Below are 27779 nucleotides of genomic sequence, written 5' to 3' on the forward strand. Positions count from 1 at the left end.
CGTGCGTTTAGGAGTAAACCAAATTACAGCATTGAAGAAGGTGGACTGGTCTGCGGATTATTCAGTTGATACGGTAAAAACGCTAAGTAATCTCGACCTTCATAGATCTTGTACCCTCCGAAAGTATAGAATCCCCCTACTTCTTTCTACAACCAGACCTTAGATGATTGAATTTTTATTAATTTTCATAACAGAAACGCAAATAATCGTATTTTATCATCAGTGGCAACCGGTTCCACACATACATATGTAGGTCTATCCAAAGTACGGTCTTTCACAATATCGACAATACACTAGAGTAGATCAGGGTCCTAGAATCTTTAGCACAACTAATCTCAAGTACCTTCGGTGAGTATTTGGGTGAAAGTGGAAACTGTCGAAACGAGGTGGAGCAGACACCAAGCTTAGATCTCGGTTTTGTTACGGATCTTGGCAACCATAAATATAGCTTTAAGTTGGTAGGTAGATAAGTGATTTTTTCCATAAATAAGGACAGTTTGATCGTCACTTAAGATAATCAGTCAGATAAATCAGTCGCCTTTTATGATCGTTAAGAATACATTGTCTTGGAAACTCAACCGTTTCAAACTATACGCAGCCTTTACACTTCAGTGCGGATATTTTCTACCGTTGAAATTCTGTCAGAGTGGCAAAGCAAGTTTCATGTGATTAAATATCATTCGATTCCGAGATGGAGCTCAATTGAGGGCTTTCCAAACTTCTTTCCCAGATGCCAAAAACTTAAGGGCTAGACTATCGTATGAAATTAAGGTGTCAGATTGGAGGACACATGGGAAGTTGGAGAACGATTTGGCGCATTTCACTTCTAAATCTTAAATTCAAAGCGTAAAAAATACTGCAAGAACTGAGGCTTGACCTTCCCTAACGACATCCCTTCGCTCTATGGGTTCTTGAAAAGTTCCAAGAAGATCCGACGTTTTCGAGCCCAATTTTGTTTAGCAATGCGACCCATTTCTGGCTCCATGGGAATATAAACAAGCAAAATTGCCACCTTTAGGACGAAGAGCAACCTGAAGAGAATAAAGAGCTGCCATTTCATACAGAAAGAAAAAAGGTTTGGTGTGGTTTCTTGGCCGGTGGAATCATCGGTCCACATTTCTTTCAAAAATGTGGCCAGTGAGAACGTAACCGTTAATGGCGACCGTTTTCACACATTTGTTGATCCCACCCGTTCCCACGACAGTGGGGTCTACGTAAATGGAACGGACCCGGATTTTTATCCGGCCAAGGACTGTCATCTCGGCGGAATTCTGCCGCTACAAACAACAACAACACCATTCTCACACCATAATGATCGACTATTTGAAGGCTTTAATTGAAGCTCGTGATCTCGGCGACATTTAATTTCAACAAGACGGCGCCACCTTCCACACCTCGCATCAATCTATGGATTCCTTGAGCAGATAAATTCACGTTTTGGTCGGTCAATTGGCCACCAAGATCGTGTGATTTAACACCGTTAGACTCTTTCCTGTGAGGATATGTAAAGTCTAAAGTCTTTACGGTTTCCCGGTTCGATTCAGACTTTCGCCAGTTGCCAGTCGAAATGCTGGAACGAGTAATCTAAATTTGGACTCAACGGATAGACCATCTGAGACTTCGCCGCGGCCAACATTTGAAGAGACAATCTTTAAAAAATAAATGCTAAAGAATGTTCTTTCGAATGATAATAATCATTCCGTCTTCGTTCAGTCAAAATATAGTTTAGTTGCTATTGAACACCCAAAGGTCTAAACAAGTGGGCGCCGAGTCACACTAGATGTCAGACAATGGCGTTAAGGGACAGATATGAACAATAAAAACGTCTAGATCATGAATATTGGTCGTGGAAAGGATAAGTAACCACTATGAAAGCAGAGTGTAAGTTTCCGAAAATCTCTCCATGATCAGCAACCGATTTAAGTAAAGACTCGACAATATTAACTTCCAAGCTATGAATTTGTTTATAGACATTGCTTTATCGGTCAAGAGTAAGTAAGTGATATTTTGCAATGTTTGTACACAAACAAATAAATGCGAATTCGTTTTTCAGATTTTCAATTTCTTTTTGTTTTTCGGTTATTTGTGTAGGGATAGTGTTAAAATATGATTTTCGCATGTTTTTTGTGTTTCCTTTCGCGTCTGTTTGCAATGACGTTACTGCTGTTAAGCGTTTAAGCAACAAAAAAAAAAGCGAAAACCGACAGCCACAACAACAATGGCGGCTACAAAATGAAAACATTAATAAATGTTTGCACTGTGTCTGCAACACATACGCATACAAACATACGTGCACAAACAAAAAATGCATGTGTTTGTATGTGTGTGTGTGTGGTTGTATGATGCATACCAATAACACTTTTGAGTCGGTTGCATGACTAGCCGATCGGCGTATGTTCTATACTCGCACACAAGTATGTATCTACAGCTGCGAAAGAAATAATGGCATGATAAGCGGAGCTATGTTATTGATCTTTCGTCACAACATTAGAAACAAATGATTTTCTGTGGAGAGCTCTGAAGTAGAACTGTGACAGGAACAGGACTTTGACAGGAACCTATCAGTTTTCGATCGTAAAAAGCTCTGATAAGTTTCTTGCGTACAAGACAAAATTTTATACAGCCGGTATCTTGAAGAGAGACCCATAATATACCCAAATAACTGAAAAAAATTCGACGAACTACTAGATTTTTGACCTAATTTAGTAGATTTACACCACATTTAGTCTATATGGTTACCACCCCAGAAGATATTCTCTTCATTTAACGATTTTTAGAGCAAATTTTCGATTAAAGTTGTAGCTTTTGAGTTTGACGAAGATATACATATGTAAGTATATGATAATTAGGCGAGGTGAACAGATGATTGCGTATGATCCTGAAGCTGGACCAGTGCTTGGCTTGTTTGAGAAACTCATATTCGATTCGATAAAAACATGAGGTGTCAGTAAAAAGACTTTAAAACCCTGGTAAAAAGCCACCTCTATTTTTTTAATTTTAAATATTTGGTAATTAGATCCCTCACTTATCGATCTCCAGTCCGTCAGATAAATATCTGTGATCTAAGCCGAACTCTACGAAACAATACTTATTAGAGAACGTTAAACACTATATACCACCTCAATGCGAGCGGAGTTCCTAGAGACCCCCAATACGATATTGGATAAAAGCATTTTGCGTTATTTGCTCAGGAGCTTAGAGGTCATACTTTAGCTTACCCTTACGAAATCAATACGAAGGTAACACGATTGCTGTCGAAGAAGGACACTGCTTATTAGTGAGTGGCCGAAGTTGGTAATTCCGTCCTTAAGTAAATAAACTTTTTGATTCCGTTTCTTACCGGACAAGAATCTGCCTGTTAATGCCATGTGAAGAGTGGTTGATAAGTGGGTACACGTCGCTAGTTTGAGAGCTTCTTTTTCACAGGCGTGACCTCAAAACAAGGAATATGGAGCCATATGTAAAAGTTCACGCGAGTAAGGAAAGTTCTCTGAGCGTCATTCCCTGGGAGTGGCCAGAAACGATTCTTTTACATATAGCCCAAGCAGCTCACGACTTCCGGTCTTAAAGCAAGTATCCTCTGGGTAGCCAAGAAACACCCGTTTGAAGGCGAGCTGGGGTGGGAAGGCGAACCATCCCTCCCCAGGGTTTTATGTTGGGTTTGCGACCCCCCACATAAAAACACTACCAATGAAAAGAAGAAACAGCCTCGGTCGGCTATAACCGCACCAGCGATGCCTACGCCATTAAAGATGAAGAAGATCTCAAAACTAAAAAAAACTCGATAATGCAATTGTTATGCTCACGATTGTTTATGCATATATGCGCCTTACACGTGTGTGCGTTTGTTGCTAGCGAATTCGCTGATGCGTCTGTGCGGCTGTTGGCTTATCTCTTCCGCCCTCCGTCCGTCCCTCAGTCCGCATGTTTGAACTTTGAGTGCGCATGCAATGCGGTTTGTTTATTAAAAGCGAATTGCTTAAGTGGAACCACGGCCAAAAAGCCGGCCGGATCGGCGTGCCGCGTCTGTCTGCTCAGCCAGACCCGGCGTCCAACCGGCATTGCGGCTGTTTTGTTTTTCGTGCGTTTCTTCTGTTTCTTTTATTTTTCTTGTTTTTTTCTGTTCTTCATTTTTCTTTGTTTTCAAGACGTCTGCGGCGCATCGCCTAATGCAACACACGTCGCTGGCGCGCTGCCTGTGACTGTGTCTGGCTTTCGTCGTTTTGTTTACCGATTGACTCATTCATACAGGTTTTTGAACTTGCACAAGGTTTGCGCGCAGTCGCGATCTGCCTGCCTGCGCTTGACTGCCTACCTGACTGGTCGACCGTCCGGCTGACTGACGCACAGACGCTTCGCTGCAAGACGCTAAAAAGCTGTGAATTTTCGGTTTTGTTGTTTCTTCCTCTCCACTTCGACGTCTGCGCGTTTCTTGCTTTTTGTTTTGTTTATGCACTTTTTACCCGCCAGATTTTTTGTTTACATATTCTTCAGTTACGCTCTTTTTCAGCGCATTGCGTCGATTTGCCTGCAACTCATGGCGTTCGTTGCTGTTTTTTATTTGCCCGTTGAATTCAAAACGTAAGTTTAAATGACAATGACTTTGTATTTATTTCTTCGACTCTTTGGTCTTTTGTGTCTTTCAACTTGAACCGCGTCATTTCGACCTCTACTTAAATCTTAATTAGTTGATATGTTAACTCTCGATTGCATTTCATTAGCGATTTGCCGAAATCATCGTGGGGACCCATACACTCGAAAGTGCTGAAAGTGACAACATCTTAAAAGCCCATCATTTAGCTGTTCTTCTGCCTGCATTGTTTCATGAGAGATTTTGTTTTCGGAACGCCTCTTATTTATGGTGTGATGGCTTTATGAGCTGTGAGCCGGACGTTATACACTAACAGCGAACAACAAAATGCACGCATGCCATAAACGATCATTATCTGCGTCCCTGCGTCCATCTCGTGCGGGACGCACGTTTTAGGATACAATACTTCACCTTTCGAGTTTCTCCATTCCTGGAACACATTTGTCGGTTATGACAAATGAAGATTGTTCGTTTTGCATTCCACTTATGTGTGCGTTAATTTGAATATTTGAATCAATTCTTTAATGCATTCACTTTCAATTCATTAATTGATTTTATGAGCTCTCCAGCCTTACATTTTGGAGCTTTACGATTTTCGCTAATTAGTGTAAGGCTGTGTTTGTAAGTTTTTTTTAGTTCAAAAGGCTTTTGAATGAATTTAGGGTAGGGACGGTATAAGAAAAGATGTTACATGATTACTCTCTGGGAAGTTTTTTCTAATTCGATGGAAATTTAGAAATTTTAGGGAACCTTTTATAGTAAACAAAAATATTAATTTTATAGATGTTCTCTGAACGGTCTCGACGTATACTATAGGATTGAATACCACAGCGAAGAGCTTCCGAACCCAACTAACCAACATTACGAATGAGGGATATCTTAGAAAATTTCATTGTCATATAAAAATGTGTTATTGATAATGAAGTAGGTAACGGAACCTCACGAACCTTTAACCGAAAAAGCAATAAATCCAAGCGCGGATTTTTTTCTTCTGAAAAAGATTTTATCGTCTTAAAAGTTAACAAAGGATTGAACGATTGCAAGCTAACCGTATGCAAAAGTTACGAACACTACGACTCAATGGTAATATTGAGGGTATATAAAAAGACAAATACAATAGATTAACTCACTGAATACCAAAATCATTTTTTCTGCGAAAATCTTAGGATCGAAAAAATGCCAGCCAAGAAACGAAATTTTCCACCACTTTTTGCAGAAATTGGGGGCATATGTCAGCAACAACGCGCCGAATATTCTTTTTAAGGCGTCAATCTTCTCGGCCTTATGTGCGTAGACAACGCATATCCACAGAAAAAACAGTTAGGCGTTGTTAAAACGCATGATCCACGACGCGAGATAATGTGCTCACCAAAACTTTCTTTCCGTCTTGTTGGAACTAAAGATCGTCCACATCAATATCCCACCATTAAGGCATGATAGAACCATTAATCATGGCTCTACTACGTTCCTTACTGACTGTAACATTATGGCCGGCTTCATTAAAAAAAAAAACAGAGACTTGGTGGGACGTTAGCTCTTCGTCTCAACAATTGCTTATGTATTATCATCACTCCAAATGGGAAAATTTCGCTTATAAACATGCCCATCTCGTTTTTAACCCATTCACCGAACGTGCGACCCACTTGATATTCGTTCGGCTTTAACTCTTGCACAATTTGAGTTTTATAAGCCCGCAAATCAAGATCGTTACACAATGACACAAGATCCTTACAAATCAAGTTACAGCTTTCAAAAAAGCCAAATCCGAAAAAGAATTGCCTCATTGAAAACGCCAGGTCGAAAAACCACCTGTTACAAGTCGATCTATTGTTCTTTTCTTTCCAAAAAGCTGCTCATCTGTCGAAACTAACCGATCAAAATCCATACTTTTTTTTTTAAATATGAAGGGTATTTCTGAAGGGTACTACACAATTTGTCGCCGTTCGTAGTAATACTATTGTTGTACGGAACGACTTGGCGCATTTTACGTCGAGATCTTAAATTGACAGCGTACACAATACAGCTTGTGCAAGAACTGAAGCCGCTCGACCTTCCCAAGACCTTCTATTCGACAGCGCTTCGCTCTATGGGCTCTTGAAAAGTTCAAAAAGATTCGACGTTTTCGAGCCAAATTTTGTTTAGCGTTGAGGACTCAATTTGCTATGTATGTATTCAAGCAAAATTGGCGCATTCGCGGCAAAGAGCAACATAGGCCGGTGTAATCTTCGGTCCATATTTCTTCAAAAATGATGCCGGTGAGATCGTAACTGTCAATGACGACCGTTATCGCGCCACGATAACCGACTATTTGATGACTGAAATTGAAGCTCGTGATCTCGGCGACATTTGGTGTCAACAAGACGACGCCACTTCCCACACATCGCATCAATCAATAGATTTAGTAGGAGAATACTTCGTTGGGCATATAATTTCACGTTTTGTGCCGGTCGAGTTGCCACCAAGATCATGCGTTATCTCACCGTTGAACTTTTCCCACGGCCAACATTTGAAAGCGGTTATCTTCAAAAAATAAATGCCAAAGAATGTTCTTTCGAACGAAAATAAACATTCCCGATTATATTTGAAGTTTCTGTGTTTTTTCTAAAAAAGGTAGGGAACCTCGAAATGGATCACCCTTTATATATAATATGCCGCAGTACTATGGGTTTTAGTACCAAGATCTAAACTTCTTGTAAAAAGAGTCTGTTTGAAATGGGGTCAGAGATATATATTACTTGTGGAACTGGGCTATATTAATCGCAGGAGGTGATATCTATCAATATATTTGGTTTTTTAGATTCATTATTTTCTCATTACATTTGTCAATCAAATATAGTATATTTTCATGAAAGTTTTATTGAAAGCTCTCCTCAAATTGTCCGATGCGCCTCAGAAAGCATAACTGTACTCAAAACATAAGTTTTCAGCACAAACATACAGACATACAAGTCATTATGTCCATATGTTTTTTATGAAATATATTTTTGTTGTTTTTTTTTCACTGTCAATCAAGTTTTCGGAATGCGAGTTTCGAAATGCGCGAAAGAAGTGTAGCTTCTTTAATGAATCACAAATTGTTAAACAGACATTTCCGTTGCTGTTGGACACTATTGAAGTGTGCTGCAAATATTAAACAACTATACGTGGTATATGCTTAGCCAAAGGCAATATACACACTTACATACATACATATGTATGTAGTTATCAGCATACTATGGTAAAATTAAAAGAACGCTGCATGTGGTCAAAACGGGCGGAAGTGGTGGGGTAGAGTGCTCGCGAAGTTCTTGGCTTTTTGGAAGTGATTTATTTATGAGAAATATGTCAGAAATTTATTTAAATATTTTCAGGTTGGCTCTTGAGTGTCGAGATTTTACACCAACTATTCAAGTTCGAGTTGATTTTCCAAGCAGCTCAGAAACTGTATGAGGCAACTATGTATATATAGTACACGGAGAACCAGGCAACATTGCTGGCCTTGTCGACACCACAGATTAAATCCAGTGGAGTAAACAATTGCAGGAAGACTGTAAGCTCACTGACTGGTCAACTCTTTCTTCTTCAGGTCAACTCCGCTTGTCCATAATTTGTGTTCCCGGTCACAGAAACATGTTCTGCAACGAAAAGGCAGACGAGTGGGTAAAGTTAGGAGCCTCTTTAGACGAAGCTGAGGCGGAGTTAATCCTATGCCTGCTGGCAACGATCAAGACAGATCCTTTTATGCAGTTTGAACGAATAGCTCAAAAGAGATGGAAATTAATAACAAGCTTCAAGAGAACAAAAATGACAGGAATAAAACTAAGGGCTTATTAAATAGCAATATCACGAACCCGTCACAAAATGTTTCGAATGCATCAAACAACAAACTTTGAATGGGTAACCACAAAAAGCATAACGTATAAAAGTAGTTTTATTGAGAGTACCAAATGGTTTGAGTGCAATGATGAAAATGAGCGCTAATTAAGCCCATGAGAACACCAAACCTAGCTAGATCCATATCTACCCCTAGCTCCAAATATATAGCGCTTATCTAAATATGTATTAATTGGTACAAATTATTCAAAGATGGTCGAGAACCCGTTGCCAACGAACCACGTCCAGGACGTCCATCAATATCAACTCATGATCAACACGCCCATAAAATAAAGGAATTTATGTCAAATAATCGTCTATGAACAGTTAGAGTTCTTATTGGCATCGTTGGAATATCGGAAGGAACAGTGAAAATCATTTTGAAAGATCACTTGGGCCCAAGAAAAGTGAAAGCACGATGGCTTCCAAATTCACTAAATTTTTTCTTAGGAGGAGATAGAGCCGAATATCATGAGAAAAGTGATCTGAAGCCAAAAAACACGATAAAGCAGGTCAAATTACAATTTCCTTCGATTATCGAGGTGTGGTGCACTCCGAATTCTTTCCGACAGGCCAAACTGTTTGAATGTTATGTGTCAAGCTACTGGTTAAAAGAGGCCGAAATTATGGACCGATAACTTTTGGTTTTTGCATCACTATAATGCATACTCTATTGATTCTTCGTGAGTTTTTCGCCTAATTTTCAACTAATATTGTGCCACAACCATCGCATTCGCCGCTTTAGCTCCGTATGACTTCTCGCTATTCAGAAAATTCAGAGAACCGCTCCGTGAATACCTGAATTACTACGTGCGTTGAAGGCTATTTCGGGTATTGATTTTAACAACTATTTCGAGGATTGGCAAAAACATTGGCACAAGTGTATTAGAGCCAAAGGCGACTCCTTTGAAGGGGAGGACATGGATTTTGAAGAATAAATTAAGAATTTTAAAATTATGAACAAAGTCTTACTATTTTTTGCTCATAGCTGTATTTCCTATATTGAGCAATATATACATATGTAGTATATCGGAAGAGAACTTAAAAAGGGCGATCGACATTTGTATAGTACCTTTTGAAAAAATCTAGACATATTTAGAATATAGAAATATATGTGTATTATTAGCAACGAATTAATTGCTATATCGTTTACGAAGAAGCACACAGCAACGCCCACACTAAAAGTTCAGTCGCCAGCAACAACGGCAATTCTGGCGTCCATCTAGTCAGCGTCTCTTTTAATTGCCGCAAAGAATTCGAAATCGTTTTAATTTACTATAATACTTTTTGTAAATTTGCTTTTTTGGCTTTTTTAAAAAACTGCAACAAATCTAGGTATGTATATCAACAGCTAGATCCCATAAATGTTGTTGTTGCATTTTTATAAATATTTAGGAATAAAATATTGCTTACTAAATATCTGCTGACAAAGTCAGCGCCACAATCTCAGAAACACTCGGTTGATGAGCGATGAAAATGCTGCAAAACTATTACTGAAGTGATCGTGCTGTACTCTACATACAGGGTGGTACATATATTGTACATATTTTTTAAATTTCATGTTATTATGACACGCAAGTGAGGAAAGTTCTCTAAGCGCAAGCAGCTCACGACTTCCGCTCTTAGACCAAGTATCCTCTGCGTAACCAAAGAATAGCCGTTTGAAGGCGAGCTAAAGTGATGACCGTTTGAAAGCGAACCATCCCTCCCCAGATTCGTGCACTAGGTTTGGGACCCGACACGTAAAAAAAGACTCAATGAAAAGGAAACAACTGCCTCGGATAAGAGAGGTCCCTATGGCACTTACTACAGTTACCATAAGTAAAGAAGAAAGAAGTACGGATAATATTTTCTTTCAGAGAATTTTCTTACAGGCTTCTTTGACGGAGGAAGCCGAAGCCCTGCAACAGTGGAGAAAACTATGCTACGGTTATTACTTTTAAGGGCCTTTTTCAGTAAGATGGCGCGCCGAGTCTCGATCGTATTAATTGGCCATCTGGCAACTATACATACTCGTCTATTGACTGCATTAGAGTTTTCATGAGAAGAAGCAAAGTTCTGCGTCCTTAAAAGTCCTTAAGTCCTTAAAGTTAATGTCGAAGAAGCCATTCGTAGGATTGGACCACCCTATATGCACAAGTATGTGCACAAGTATGATTGCCATCGCCGTCCACTTGATGTGAGGACACCCAAAGCATACTCAGATATGATATTGTGACAAGTCCGTCCGGCAAATCTTCTGGTACACATTTTTGTTTCTGTTTATTTATATTCACATATGACAACATTTGTCACACGATGGGAATAGCATGACTGCTGCTGTCTGTCACCACGGCGTACAACTTCACCGTTTCACCGTTGTCTTGATGTGCGTGGATTGGTGTGTGTGTTGACATTAATTTTCAACTGTGGCAACCCATTATTTTTAGATTTTCCAACAGCAAAAGTTGTTCTTGTTGCGTGTAGATTAATGCCTGAAGATTTGAATACACTGTTGACTTGTTGGGAAAACTGGGACAACGAATTCCACAGAGATTACGAAAAAAGTACTACCCAGACCAGAATGACAAAGTTTGAAAAAAAAAACAAAATAAACGAATTCATTTGTAGCACTAGAATGGCGTTTTAAAGTAATTTTTATGATTTTTAAATATTGGTATTCCGTACTCGCTGGCATCTTTAATTTATAAATAAAATCGCCAAAAAAGGAAACAAGTTAACTTCGGTGGCACTGAAGCTATAATACCCTTCACAGGGGTATTTCTTATAGCATAAAAGTGTATTAAAAAGCTTTGTCTGTATTTTTATCGGTCTGTTTGAGTGGCAGCAATTATGTCAAATAGAAGTTTTTTCTGTACAAAAACTGCAACATGTTGCAAGGGTATAAAAACAAAGCAGTCACTCCTTACTAGCATTGATGTTAACTACATATGTTGAATTGCTGTTATATTCCTGTTCAAACAAGGAGGCAATGTAATTTGTTCGTTTTATGTTACAGCAAACCTGCCGAGTGATCTCCTGTAATGTCGTTACAGCATGCTCAACAGTGTAAAGCAATGTTACATATTTGAACTTATGTACAAACGAAGTTGTTGTCTCGCCATCACGGAGCAAGGGAGGAGCACTGCAGAAAATTATACTATAAGTGCAACAGAATGACCGAATGTTAATACAATTTCATTGATGTTCGTTAACATTCTCTGTTTGATAATCGTGTGTCGGTAAGTTCGCGTCGGTTCGTGATCGCAATCAAAGTTTGGCAAAAAGTAATAAATTAATCATTTAGTAGAGTTTTTTGAGTATTATTTAATAATTATTAGAATTTGTCAATGTAAAGTGATTAGTATGTATGTGTTAATTAATTGAAGTGAAGGTGTGCAAATGCAATTCAACAAAGCAGTGCACAAAGTGTTGGTTTGGCAAACAAGTTTCAGCATGTAATTTTTGTTTGAAAGAAGAAGGCAATAAAAGGTAAGGGTGAGCACATATACCTATACTGATGAATGTATGTATGTAGATCCATTTTATATTAAAATTGTTTATAATCATATGTACATACTTATGTATGGACGTTATATATTCAGATTTATGTTTGTATAATTGTATGAATTTGGCATATTATATAATTAATAAGTAAGAAAGGATTATGTTCGGATGCAACCGAACGTTTTATACTCTATACTATTATACTCTGTAGCAACAGGTTGCTACAGTATACAAATTTACTTTTCTTGGACAGTTATAACTAAGTTGATACTAATGAAATTATACACATCTTATCAGCGTTGAAGTCCTTCGAACACAATTATTTAGGGATTGTGATTGCTTCAACAACTATTACATACATACATACATAAGTATATTAAATTCTGCAGAATACTTTCCCTTTGATCCAAATTTGGGTATTTACAGAGCAGTATTTTAAATATATTATTTTAGTATAAAAAGGATACAATTGGCAAAGCGGCATTACGAAAACTGACCACAGTAAATGGTTCATTTGGTGTCGCTACATCCAAGAGATGATGCTTAGCTCGAGACTGTTCCTCTTTGGTAGCCTTTGCGGTAGCAATGTCCAGTTTGGCATAAACCTAGAAATTAAAAAAAAAATCGTAAATAAAGTATGTTTTGTAATTGAAAAGTATTTTTTGCATTGAACTTTATACGTAAGGAAAACAACTGCCTTAAAGCAATCGAACGGAAACCGTTGATATCTCTTAAATGTTTAGGTTTACGAACCCTGTCGAAAAGGTGATGTACCTGGGCTTCATCCCTAATAGAAAACTATCATGGAAGTCCAATGTTGAGGAGAGGAAAGGAAGGTATTAATTGCCTTCTATTGCTGTAAATGATCTATTAGAAAAAGGTGGAGATTCTCATCTAGAGTTGTCCTTTGGTTTTACAAAACCGTAGTTAAATACTAAATACCAATGCTGTTATAGTATGGTGTATTTGTTTGGTGGAGGTCGCTCAGTAAAGCCACACTCAATAAACAGCTAGAACGTGTTCCACTAGCGACTCTCATTGGCATCAGCGGTGAATTACATACAACATCAATGATGACAATTAAAGCCATTTTATGTACATATAGTACCCGTCGACATAGCCGGCAAATGCATTGCTGCGAAGGTTGCTATCAGTCTTCAGGAAACCGCACACATTAAGGGTCTGAGAATGACAGTGGCAATAAGCTCAAAGCTAGTCAAGGAGTGGACGACCTCATTAACTGTGGCATCAAGCTACGTTCATATAAAACTGGTCTAGGTGTTTGGCCACAGCGAAATCGTTGGATTTCGCCAAAGCCGATGAGCTTGCAATTAAAGCATTCATACACAAATCCCATAAGGATGGAAAAGAGCAGGTGTTACCCTGTTGTCGTGCACTCCGTTGCTAAATCTAAGAGTCTCGCGCGAGTTTAGTTAGCGTTGGTCACAGGAACCTACACTTGGGGTTGCGAAAGCCTTCTCGCACAGAGTGGAACGCAAAATGTCCAGGGAAATACTAGCTCTTAGCACTTTCATCTTCACTGTCCAGCTAATGTGAAGGATTTATGGTGCGATGGAGCGATGAGTTGTATGAGATATACGATGACATTGACATACATAGTTCAGTGAAGTTAAAGTTAGCGGCTACGCGTTCAAATGGATAAAAAGACTCCAGTTCTGAAAATATTCGACACAGTACCCGCCGGGGGAAACAGAGGAGGCCTATACTCTGCTGGAAAGATCAGGTTGAGAATTGCAAAAAGAAGAAACGACTGGCGGTGTCTACGCCAGCAAAGAAGAAGAAGAGTAAGGCGGAAGTCCTTCTCTTTACCATTATGAGCTCATATTTGGAGAGACTTTCACTTCACACTTCTAAGTGTCTAAGAACCGATATAGTAAGCGGAAAAAAATATATTCATTTTTTACCCGTCCTAATATATGTACCTACAACAAACACTTTTTCGTTTCAAAACCTGTTTGGACGAATATTTTCAAGGATTGTTTGGCTTTGTATTCTACCATAAAAAGCGTTAATGATTCAAAACCATTGAATTTGATACGCAAACATTATTCAAATAATTTGGACAGACTGCGCTCGATATGACATACCTTATATACTACATATATAGCATGCATATAGCATACATATGTACATAATGCAAATAAAGACAAGCTTGAAATTGTTAAATGCAATCAATTCGACTAATTTGATCGATTCCATAGCGGAACTCAGTCTGGTCAGCGGTCAGCATGCATAAAAGTAAAATTTTAATACGAAATTCTCAAATAAGCTCATCTTCAACGAAGACATACCCATAAAAAACGAACATAAATGCCAGCATGCGTGTTTGCTTAATTTGTTTAAGGTATGAACTGGATCTGCAGATAATATCTCCATAAAAAAAACATTTCCGTGTTTGCTGTTTGAATGGAATTGTTTGTTGAGTTTATTTCTTCATTGAAATGTGTGACAATTTGAATAAACATTTCAAATCAAATATAAAAACCCGCAAATTCCAAATTAACTTCTGGTTTGAGTGGATTTTTTTGTATCCCAATGAAAGCAACATTTTTTATATAAGAGGAATTTATACGACAAACCAGTTATTCACACATAAATTAGAAGAAAATAAGAACAAAAGGCGTATTTTAATTGAATTGTACATACATATATACATACACATAAATGCATGTATATGTATACATATACTTATATAAATGCCTTATAATATATGTAAATTAAAATAGAAACTTCTTAAGCTGATGGCTTAACCGCTAGTGCTATATACATATATAAATTGTAATTATATTATTCTTTGTATAAATTAATAATAATAATAAAATAGAAACTTAAAGCTCTGTTAAATATTCGTGTAGCGTTTTTTTCGGTTCGGTGGAAAGTTTAATAAATAAAATACAAAAACAATAATTTTAGCTATAATCATAAAAAAGATGAGTCAAATGATCGTTCGAATGGTCCTTCGATGGGGAAACTAAAACACAAATTCTGCTTTCAGAGATCTAGGATCTAGATCATGTAGGAAGTAGTCAGTTTGTGTTTTTTCTTGTGGTCGAAAGTTACTGTTGGATCAACATGAGACTACTTTCTGGGACAACTTTTGGGGAGCCATTACAATTTTATCGAGACACTTTCCTATAGGACTCAATTCCAGAGCGCTCCTATATTTCCTAAAGAACTGAATTTAAGAGCTCTGCCAGAACAATTCGAATATGCACCTTGATTATACAATGCTTAAGACTCTTCAAGTTTATTTGACTTATCCATTCATAAACTTTTAAGAGATACGTATGCAAAACAACGAAGCGAGGTGTCCAAGTTTTCGAAGAAATAATTAAGTTTTATAGTTCGACTAAAAAGAAATGTCATTATACTTTTGCACTGTCCAGCCGGCATAGTTTGGCCCTATCCTAGTGGAACACCTGAAGAATTACATTAGATAAAAAGATACAAATTTACTTTCGATTTTACTAAACACTAACTCGGAAAATTTCGTTTTTTTTTTGAATTTCTTTCTGCGATCTTATTCGGGGCGTTTTCCGAAGACGATATATGACTTTTGTAAGTACATGTTCAGATGAAGACTCTTTTTGCCGCTCAAACCGTATTTCGTAGACGTGTCGCTCTTGGTGCCTTAATTTGTATCTCTTCTAGGTCAAAACATCAATTGAAGTGTTGAACAGAGCCGTAACAATGCCCTCAGCCTTTTTTCTGTCTAATATTAATTTTTCTTCGATTTTTCTAAGAAATAATGGGTTTTTCAATAAAAGCGCTACAAAAAAGGTTTGGAAAATCAATAAAATTCTTTATTCCTGTGAAAGCACATTCGATGCGACTTCAGTTCTGTAGGCCAAGATCTTTTCACAAAATCCGCCACAACGACGTCACAGTGATGCCCAACTCTTGAGAACGACGTGTGAGAGACTGAATTGGCTCTTCCTCAATTGATGCGCTAGCCACAGCAATATTCGCGACACTACAGACGCTTCTTTGTGTCACTGGCACGGGAACATTTTGTACTATGCCTGCGGATTCAAATTTGTCCACTTGACTATCAATTGTTGATCTGACAGAGTGATTATGTCGACCATAAATTGAACGTAGCGCTCTTAAAGTTGAGGCCACTAACTCCAAATTTCGGTAGTACATTTTATTAATTTCGCCTCGATGTTGGATTGATTCCATGATGAAATGGAAACCTTACTGAAGAGAAATGTCAAAAGAGCGGAAAAAATATGGCGTCATTTGGTGTCGCTATCGGTCTACTTTTGTAGCATCCCTGTTGAAAACCCCGTTACATAATTACTATCTACAAATTACTCGCTTTGTTCATATTAAGAACTTTCTGACAATATATACATAGTATTACAGAATATTACGGTATTTCATATGACGATATACATATTCACCAAACATGGAGAACAAGTTTGCAATTTCCATGTTCGTGTACGGTTTGAGTGGACGAGCCCCAGCTAAAGATGATCACATAAGTTTGAGCGACATATGAGTTTCGATGACTTAAGCGCCGCTTCATTTGAATATTTTCGAAGCAACTAAATATATTGAGTTCTGAATGCAATGTGTATTATATGTTTATCACATATATACCACTAAAATATTGATGGGTCATAAAAATCGAAACGAACCTGATGTCACCTGTTACAATCGCTCCACAAAACTCTTTCGAGTTTAATTAAGTTAAAATGTTTATACAAAACGTAAAATGTTCATTATTATAGTGGCGAAATTAGCATAAACTCCGGAAAGTTTAAGCCGGTTTTACTACCCTAAATCTTTAATTGTCTATGCCTTTTCTTTTTCAAACGCTTTTATCTGGTCGTCAAATTTACTAATAGAAATGCATACTTAATACCTTTAGAGAAAATGAATAAAATTAAAATATAAATAATGAATGTCAAACTAGAAATTTTTTTATTAAATGCCTCGTGTTTCGAAGCAGTTTTAAGTGGCTTGTCTACTCGATGGACATTTTTACGCATATATGTATGTATAATATGTATGTTATAATTGGCAAGATCAATTAGCTAACGATTTTTTGCAACTGTTGAATCCTAGTCACTTAGACGGTTAGTAGCTTTTTGCTACTAATCGGCCTATTAATGAATATTCGAAATGTGTTCAGAGGCCGAGTGGTCAAGTGCTTCATTAGAAATTTAAGGCAATCAATGTCGGTTTTAATGTTGCTCATAAATTAATTTTTTTTATAAAATTGTATGCGAATTTGCAAATTTTTCGAAGGTACTAAGTGGAATCGGTTGTGAAACGCTACTGCGATTCTAATTCAAACTCTTGCTGTTAAAAAAGAAATAACCTTATTATATGGAAGTCACCAGATGTTCCTATATGTTTGTTAAGGGGGTATTCTGGTCTAGAAATAAAAAAAAAATTGAATTTTTTTATATTTTCTAAGTTCAACTATTCAAGAATATGTGTACAAGAGGAATTTTCAAACTTCAAATTATTTTCGGAGATATAGGCATTTTTCTGACTCGGCATCCAAACTGGTTCGGCCGGAACTAATCGAACAAAAGACTTTACGCGAAACTTTAAACGCGTTTTTCTTAAAACTGACTTTTTCGGAACGATACCCACGATCTCTCAGGTTCTACTAAACCGATTTACTTGAAATTTGTATAGCTTCTTCTTTATAGGCTTGTCTATGGTTGGAACTAGCCCCATCCCCAAATTTTTATTTTTTATTATTTTTAAAAAATTCGAAAGAGTCAGAAAAAGTGATCCAAAGAAACTTTTTTTTCAGGCAGTCGCCATTTTGTAAAAACAAATTTTTCCCACTTTTCCGTAGCTCCGGCCATTGCGACATTACTCTAGATTAATAATTTTTTTTTTTGGTTTCAGATAACTAGCAGGGTTGAAATCATGGGTATGGTCACGTGGAAATTTTTAGAGACCCCCCCACTTCGTCAGCTCATAATTTTTGAAATTTTTAAATTTTTTTAGTTCTTAATTTTTTTCTCTACTCTTCTAAAATTAACAAATAACTAAGAAAAAAATGGATAATAAAAATATTAATTGCCTTTTTTTACGACACTTTAAAAATTACCTGAAATTCATGCTTCTAGACCAGAATACCCCCTTAGGAAGCAATTTGTTGAGCTCTCTAAGCTTGAATTTTGACAAAATCAGTAGTTAATACCCGAGAGGAATCCGAATGTTTGTATTACTGAACCATAAATTCTATATCCGGAGCAAAACGGACCACCTTTCATGAAGGTTGAAGGGGTTAAGCCAATCAAGGATTTTCCAAAAAACCATATTTTTTTGGTTAAAATTCGGATTCTGAAACATTATCCGGCTTGAAGTAGTAAAGTAGTAGTTTTGTTGAAGACCGCAATTTGTCCATTCCAAAACGTTTTCAAGAATGTCTCAAACCACATACTAGCGGATTTGGGCTTGCATCCATATAAAATTTTTTTATTCGGGAACTGAAGCCAATGAACCACCGTAAACGTCGTGAATTTGGTGAAGTTGCATTGAAACATCAAGAAAACAATCACAATTTTTTTAAAAAAATCATCTCCGATGAGGCTCACTTTCATCTGATTGGTGCGAAAATCTACAAATTATTCATGAACAATCCCTTCATTAATCTAAATTGACAGTTGGGTGTTGTTTTTGGTCTGGTTGGATCATCGGTCCGTACTTCTCTCGAATTGAAGCTGATAACACCGCCGATGACAATAGAGAGCGGTATAGATCGATGATAACCAACTTTTTATGGGCTCAATGGTAAGAAGTTGATCATGACAAAATCTGGTTCCAAACAAGACGGAGCTGCGTGCCACACAGCTCATGCAACAACCGAATTATTTCAAGTAAAGTTTGGAGATTCGATTATTACAAGAACTTGTGACATTGAATGGTCTTCAAGAAGTTGTAGTAGGGATATTTGAAGTCACTTTAGCACTAAACCAGACTCTTTACAAACTTTAGCTAGACTAAGTGCGCCGTCTTTAAAAGGAATTTTCTCCAAACTGTGTTTTTGAATTCGGTTGGCAAGATTTCTCGAGAACTACTCAACCTATCTTCGTGAAATTTCACACAGGTTCTTGAGATACAATTCTTAAAGACTTGGACGAAGGATTCTATTTCTATTATCTTGCCAACGCAGGTGCATCTTTTTTGCGAGGGGCCAAAGGAAATGCCGTCGCAATGGCCTAGTTTAAGATTTTTTTTTTCTAAAAAAAAATCAGTATTTCTTTGTTAATAGTATATGTTTATAACAATAAAAAATTCTAATAAAATATTTAATTTTTTATATAAGAAAAAAAATGTTGAAAAGGCCGTTTTTTACCCCAGGAAACCCATGTAACCCCTTAACCAAGTCGGTGGTTATTATTTCTTTAAAGTTTTTTATAAAAAAAAAATAAAAACAATTCTTTAAAAATACCTTCAAATTTTATAAGTTTTATTAAATACATTTTAATAAACTAAACTATGATCCTTTATAAATAAATTATATTAACCTTTATTTACAATTCCCCACTATTATATTATTATCTTATAAAAAAATAAAAATTGCTACATATAACAACCCTGTAGCGTAAGCACTGGCGTTTAACATACCTGCATAGAGTCAGCGCTGATTATTTCGCCGCCGAATCGCTCTGCTAATTCCAGCGACAACTTTGTTTTCCCCGTACCGGTTGAGCCCAAAATTACAATTAATGGCACGTTGCGTAACATATTTCACTGTATTTTTTCACTTTGAATAATAAATAGTGTTTTCACTCAAATTTCACCACAATTTAATACCGAGAAAACGTTGAAATTTCTGCCAGAAATGTAAAAGCACGTAAAAGCGAACACATGAACAACAAAACAAACTAAACAATCAGCTGTTCGCTTTGCTAGCACAGCACTTATTAGGGTGACCAGTTTATGGTTTCAGTGTTTTTAGTTTTGAAATGTAAGAGAATAAAGTGACCAGATGATAAATTGTAGATTATGTTTTATTAGATATATAATTCTACCCTGAACATGGTATATTAAGTTTGCCACGATATTTCTAATACCCAAAAGAGACGTTCCAAAGTATATATAGAATGATCAGCGCGACAAGTTCAGTTAACTTAGCCATGTCCGTCTGTATATACGAATTTTTGGGAGATTTTGACTTGAAATTTTGCACACGTTTTTTTCTCTTGAGCCCACTGCTCATTTATCGGAACTGTCGATATCGGTCAACTATAGCATATAGCTGTCATTCAAACTGAGCGATCCAACTCAAATCGTTGTATGAATTTTTTTTTATTTGACAAAGTATCTTCACGAAATTTGGAAGAGATTATTATGCGAAGCATCCCTACAATCTTCAAAGAATTTATTCCGATTTGAGAACTATAGCATATACATAGTTGTCATTACAAACTAATCGATCAAAGGAAAGTCTTTCGATAGAATTTTTTTTTATTTTATGCTTTAAAAAATACCCCTGTGGAGTGTATTAGTGTTTATTGGAACTGACAGATATGACTGTTTCCAGCCCGATCCCTGCAAAAGTAATTACCGTTTCTCTCAAATATTGATAAATATATTTCGTTATCGAGTTTCCTTTCTGTTTAAAATGCAAAAATGTTAATTACTATTGAATGCCTTAAATTAGATACCATGAACCATGAAATAGACAAAAGGTCCTTCACATTCAAGATTTTTTAAATGCAGACATACTTATCTATACGCATAGGTATACAGATTTTCCTTTTCATTGATAGACTGCAGCCCCTGTTGCTCACTTTCCATACAATGAATGAAATTAACCCTTGTCATGTTGGCTTGTTAATTTCTTGTTTCTTATGAATGCTCTATTTATCAGATTGTTACATTGTTAATTTCATGAATAAAGTAACCAAAAAATTGTAAGAAAGCAGCCAAAAACTACTACGTCATATTTAAGGTCAACACAAAAATTTCAAGTAAGTCAGAAAACTATGAAAGCAACCCTCAGGTACCATTCTGGTGTAAATTATATGTGGTTTCAAAGAATTCGTTTGTGAAAGCCGGAAATTGAATTTTTGTTGTGTGTTCAACCACTATTGAATAAGTTGAATATATAGGTAGGTTTATACAAAGATATCAAAATTATTATTAGTGTTACTTAGTAATCGGTCCATATATCCTATTGGACTTCATATAGAAATTATGGGATATTGATGTTAGTCGCCTTGGTTGACTTTATGCCGTATATATCGACAAAAATAGATATGTCATTAGAATTTGGTGAGTATATCTTTCTATCAGATTTCTCTATAACTGTCCTATGCCAGGTATGGTTGATATAACCAGGTTCGCTACATAAATTGTAAAAAGCATAAGCTTATGGGATGCTAAAAGTAGGATCAGACGATACTTTTTTTTGCTTAGCAGATACCGCAATGTTTTTGAGTAATGGAGCCGAAATGACAGCTCATTCCTGGATATAACAGGTTTTTCAATAGGGATGCAACAAAAGTAGACCGATAGGGACAGCCAACGACATCATATTTTTTGCCGCCCTTGCGACATTTCTCTTCAGTACGGTTTCATTTCATCATGGAAGGATATATGTACGATCTAACAACGAGTCGATATTATTAAAATTTACTACCAAAATTCGGAGTCAGTGGCTTCAACTTTAAGAGCTCTACGTCCCATTTATGGTCGTCATAATCGTTCTGTCAGATCAACAATTAAGCGTCTAGTAAAAAAATTTGAATCCACAGGCACAGTACAAAATGTTCCATGCGCCAGTGAGAGAAGGAAGTGCCCGTTATGTCGAGAATATTGCTGCTGCTATCGCATCAATTGAGGAAGGCCCAAATCAGTCTTTCACACGTCGTCCTCAAGAGTTGGGCATCTCTGTGCCACCGTTGTGGCGAATTTTGCGAAAAGATCTTAGCCGACATCCTTCAAGATCAAATTAACGCTACAACTGACCACCGGAATCATCGTATGTTCGTGAATTGAGCTGAGCAACAACTTGAAAATAATCCAGATTTTCAGCGAAAGGTCATCATCAGCGATGGGGCTTATTTCTGGCTGAATGGCTTCGTCAATAAACAAAATATGCGTTATTGGTCAGGCAGCAGTCCACACGTACTCAATGAGTCATTGCATACCGAAAAAATTATGGCTTGGTGCGGTTTATGGGCCGGCGGCGTCATCGGGCCGTACTTCTTCCGTGATGATCAAGATCGGTACGTTACTGTGAATGGGAATCGCTACCGCTCAATGATAATCGAATATTTTTGTCCCGAATTGGATGATATGGACTTGGACAATATGTGGTTCCAACAGGACAGCGTCACAAGTCACACAGCGAATGATAAAATCGATTTATTGAAAACCAAATGTTATCTCACGGAATGGCCCAATCAATTGGGCACCTCGGTCATACATTTTGACGCCGTTAGACAGTAGACAGTATGTCAAGTCTATAGTCTAAGCCAACAAGCGAGCGATCAGTTGTAATAACGTAGAACCGACTCACTAGCGATCAGTCCACTATGTCACCAAACCATTTATTTCTCGTTTGGTTTGTTTCTCCTTTTTTTAAAACGATTAACCCTTGTATGTAAATACAAGCTCCTTCCAAAGTTCAAATTTAATATAAAACGGCTAAATATTGATTTTGATTTTCGAAAAGCAAACTCGCTCTTGACAAAGTTCATTAACCGGTACATAAATTTGCGGATTTTATAACAAAACATTAAAATGTTTTAAGCCTACGTACATACATACATACCTATATACCATATACATACATACATAGATATGTATATATGTACATATGTATGCATACTTTATGCGGCCTTATAGAAGCCGTTTAGTACGCACAGAAATTATATCAGCAAATTCTTGCCGTTTAAGCATTAAAAGTCAACAAACGTTTTGAAGGACAACTTACGAAATTTTAATTTGATACAAAAATTGCATAAATACATAAACATAAATTCATTATTTATGTGATAAGAGAAGAGAGGGTAGCGCTTGTGGACCACATAATGCCGAAACTTAAAACAAACCGATAAAAGCGGCATTTATACATACTTATGTATATACATACATACATATGTACATACTATGTTACTATTATCTTATACATACATATTTATGTGTGTTATACATTCTTATGTATACATCTACCATATGTATGTAAGTATGTGGGTTTGTAAATTAAGCAATTTAACTTGATTTCTGTTATCATCTAGATTTCATCACATTTTGCATGTTTTTGTTAACAAATTATAGCTCTTTGAGTAGCTAAAAAAGTTCTTTACATAGGCTGATAGTAATTTTTGTTAATTTGCCTTTTTTCGATTCATTTTAACATATTCAAAATACAAGTACATTTATAAAAGCCTTATATTTTCGATTTCGCCTGCCAATGATATTTTATTAAAAATTCGAAAAGATATTCGGGTCTTCGAAAAAACGTTATCAAAATTTCTTTAATCACAACAAATATATTCGAAATAGCAACACCAAAAAATTTAAAATACTGGGAATATTTGTAAAATTGGTATATCTATTGATGCCACATAAATGGCTCGAGTCTGGTTATAATCTTTGGATGATATTGTAAATTGAAGGTGTAAACGATGGTAATTAAATGAATTTGAATTTTTATCCTGGAAAGTACTGTGAATTCAATAGTTTTCTACAAAATACACGAATATACAATAATTATGCTTTTAAAAAGAAAGAACGCTGACTTCGGTTGCATCCAAGCTAAAATACATTTCTCAAATACAATATAATCCTCACAAAATTTTGATGGGTCAGTTTGTATGGCAAACATTACTTCGGAGATTACACAATTGCCTTGATATCTCCTAAAATGAAAAACTTTTCAATACAAACACTTGATTCCGATCGTTAAGTTTGTATTGCAGATATCCGATCTGAAAAAATTTCTTCGGAGTTGATATTATTTCTTTCATCAATAACGTATTCCAAATTTTGTGAAGATATTTTGTCAAATAAAAAAGTTTTCCACAACAACCCAAAAGCGCATCTTCTATGTCGTCGAAACCTTGTTTCCAAAACACCACCTTATTTCTTATGCTGAGGCACGAACCAAAGTCGTAGAACCACCACTGCTAGTTAGTGAATAAAAAATATTGACCACAGCCGGAAGAATTAAAAACAGCAAAGCGCCTGGATTAGATGGCATACCAAATAAAGCCTTAAAGGAAGCCATAATTTTGAAACAAAAGCTATACGCAAAAGTGTACAATACGTGTTAAAAAAAAGGGATATTCCTCGACCCTTGGAAAGTCTAGCTATTGGTTATACTTCCTAAACCAATAACGGCTCTGGAGGAACCTTTATGATACCGAAAGCATAGTAAGAAACCGTTTGTAGTTAGCAATTCAGAAAGCTAGCGGATTATTAGAAAGACGATACAAATGAAGACACCAAGAGCTACTCTATTACGAGTGGAGTACCGCAAGGCTCGGTTCTAGGCCCACTTCTATAGAATATAATGTATGACGGGGTGCTAAAAGGACACCAACCGAAAGCCGTTAAGTTAATCGCGTACGCAGACGACCTTATGCTGGTAGCATTGGTTAAATACCTAGATGACCTCCGGAGTAAATGCAATGAAAGCATAAACGATCTGTGCCAATTAGTCTTGCTCATAAGTACTAGAAAAGTAGAGGAAAGTATACTCTCACTATAGTGGAGTGTGAGATTCATTCACAGCCACAACTAAAGTATCTATGACTGATCAATAATGATGGCAAATAAAGCCTGCGTGCAATCCAGCTGGCGTTTTTTACTTGTAACGGGTATACAAGTTATCGGTTGGATTATATGCGGCTCCAATATGAATCCAAGCGCTAGGCTTTAAAGCATATGCCAGAGAAATACCATAAGCACAGTGTACAGGCTGCCGGCAATAAGAATTATCAGAGCCTTCCGAACAATATCAAGCGATGTCGTTGAAGTAATAGCCAGTATGATGCCCATTGACATCCAGGGTGATGAATACGGGTATACGGGTATACAAGTTATCAGAGTTGTTTACACGAGCCAAAAGAGATGAGACATTCAAAAGCTTAACAATATGGCAGCGGCGGTGACAAACCTCACTCAAAGGTCCACAGACTGATGCCGGACATGACATCCATGCGTGGATAGACGTACGACATGGGGACCTGGATTTGCACCTAACCCAAATACTAAGTGGACATGGCTGCTTTAAAAGATATCTGTACAGATTCCAGCACGACATTAGTCCAAATTGTCCAACGTGTTCAGAGTGCTTTGAAAACTCTGAGGGTGGATAAATGGAAACGGAGTCGGGGTGGCCATTTCTCCGACAAATCGTAAATGGCATAAAATTATCCCTCCCCTCAGGTTGTTACAGACTCCGTGGCAAGCTTAAGATACCCTGTTGAGGGTATAAACAATTTTAATACCTTCCCACCTCAAACTCACTCGTCGCCTGCGGGCTTCACGTGTGCAAGTAATTCTTTATAAGGATGGGAGATGCTCCTGGCTGATCCTTAGCAAACCTGTGTATAATGTCAATGTGTTGTCAATTCAAGTGCGCATCATCTTTCTTCAAATTGGCCATTAAGCCGCAGAGACCCAATAAAGCTAATACGATATTCAATGCGAGCAGCCGCTAAATAAAAAGGGCTGACGCTTCATTTCTATTCAATAACATTTAGCGGACTTGTCTACGAGTACTGAATTTATTAACCCTCCTTGATATTTATTTGGGACATACGGAACAACAACAGCTCTGTACCCTTATATACGCATTTTTTTTACAACAAAGGCAAGCAATGCTTTCTTGGGGCACATACTGTGTGTAATTGATTCTACATACATATTTATTTACACATAAACTTATGACGCAATTTATATTCAAAATCTGTGTGAACCAGGTTGCATGATTTAAATTTCGTAGGACATGCCAGGGTTGGCAAAAGCTTCCAGTTGGTGCTGTGTGCCTTCCGCTCGCAAATTATCTTACTTTGAATGCTTGTTATTGTATTCTGTACACACATACTTTGAATGTGAAAAGAAGCAAAAACAAAAGCATAAAAAGTTTGCAAGCTCTTCTCCTCCCAACTTGAATGAAAGCTGGGGTTTGGCATACAGCGCCGTCAGCTCCTTGCTAAATGCGCACACGTGTTGTTGTGGAAAACGACGCCATCCGCCTTTGAGGTACAGGCACATAAAGCGGACATGCTCACAAAAACAGGAAACTTTAAATTCTACCCTCAAACCAACAATAAAAAGTACTCCTCAAAATCGCTTGAATGCAAACGAATACAAAAAACAAGTTCGAGCTGAATTTAAGTTTTCGGCGAGATTCTTAAAGTCTCCTTTCTTTCAATACTCATTTTCAGCTTTCCTCAAGCGCGTAATTTTTTTTGTATTTTCGAAGTTTTGTTGTTGCTATGCAAACATTTGTGCAAGAATTCGCGTATCGCGTTACTTGATCCCTTTCAATTGTTGTTTTTTTTATTGTAATGCTCTATTAAAATATTTGTAAATTGAATGGCAGCATGAGTGTATGGAAGAATAAAGAATATCTTGTTTTTCAAACACTTTTTTTACTATAAGTTTACTGAATATCAAAACAGAGCTTTGTTAATTGTTATACAATGGCCTTCTAATTCTTCTGGTATTTTCAAACTAGTTAAAACTCATAGCCTCAGTTGTTCGGCTTTTAGTTGGGCAGCTATCTCGCTTCGATGCTGACTGCTGTTAATCTTCTGGATTTTCCATGACACGAGAACAGCCCATTATATCCTGGTATCGATCAAAATCAAGCATGTGGTTTTATTTAAACAATCTCCCGTCGATTAACTACACGCCTACGGATGTGCTACTGTCTCATAAAACCCTTCTGAATGCGGCCTTAAATATTTTTGTATTCATCCCATTAAAGTATAAACTTTTAAGAAAGCACGGCAGACACCGGCGGGTGCTGAATAGAAAACCTTCAAAGCTGGAGTGTTCTATCGACTGCCAACACGCAATGGACCATAAATCTTCCGCAAAACCTTTCTCTCGAACACTCCTAAGGACGACTCATCAGATGATTTCATTGTCTATGTCTCCGTACCATATAGCAGCACGGGAATGATGAGGAACTTGTAGAGTTTGGTCTTTGTTTGTCGAGAGAGAACTTTACTTTTCAATTGCTTACTCAAACCAAAATAGCACCTGTTGGCAAGAAGTGAATCTGCGTAGGATTTCAAGGACGAAAGAGGCTTTTAGAAACTTCAAATTAGGAATTTGGTTCTCCGAAAATCCACGTATCCGATGTTGCAGCCTTCAGTCATAACAGTATTTCTGACCTTGTTAGATATTTATATAGAATTTATATTCAGGAAAGAACTTAGGTTGTTATTAACCCTTTTCTCAACTTGTTATCCATGTATTTAATGAAATTCAAGGGATCTGTGGAAATTCTTTAAATAAGTTTTCTCACTTAAGACATGATTTTATTATTCTAGCACAAGTATTTTCTCGCGTCTCTCATTGAAGATACAAATATGAAATTGGTTTAAAAATGACAACAAAATCGATCCATTTCTGAACGGAATGGTTACTGGAATAAAAAGTGGGTCACTTACTAAGGCGTCAATCGAAAATAGTCATGGTTGAATTGCGATGAGCTGGCGCTAAACGGTGATCAAGCCAGCATTAATGGATAGAAAGGTTTTGTACTATTTTTGTGAGGTGCCAGGGAATCATCTAGTAAGTGATAGAGCCATAGGGGAGACCAAACTCTTAATCTGGTCCTGAAATGTCAACAATTGGACCGTCTGAAGGAAGTAATTGC

At 37.0% G+C, this 27779-nt stretch overlaps 1 protein-coding gene across 1 annotated transcript in view; it reads right to left on the reverse strand.

Moving 5' to 3' along the window:
- LOC120775310 (tRNA dimethylallyltransferase) overlaps positions 1 to 19784 on the reverse strand; it is a 144517-nt gene extending 124733 nt beyond the window's left edge. The window contains exons 1-2 of the mRNA XM_040105445.1: positions 19553 to 19784; positions 12397 to 12534 (exon numbers count right to left, since the gene is read on the reverse strand). Coding sequence (XP_039961379.1) covers positions 12397 to 12534; positions 19553 to 19672 — 258 coding nt within the window. The 5' untranslated portion in view covers positions 19673 to 19784. The remainder of the gene's footprint in view (positions 1 to 12396; positions 12535 to 19552) is intronic.
- Positions 19785 to 27779: the final 7995 nt, after the last annotated feature.

This window comes from Bactrocera tryoni, chromosome 4 (assembly GCF_016617805.1).
Source record: "Bactrocera tryoni isolate S06 chromosome 4, CSIRO_BtryS06_freeze2, whole genome shotgun sequence".
NCBI classification, from domain to species: domain Eukaryota; kingdom Metazoa; phylum Arthropoda; class Insecta; order Diptera; family Tephritidae; genus Bactrocera; species Bactrocera tryoni.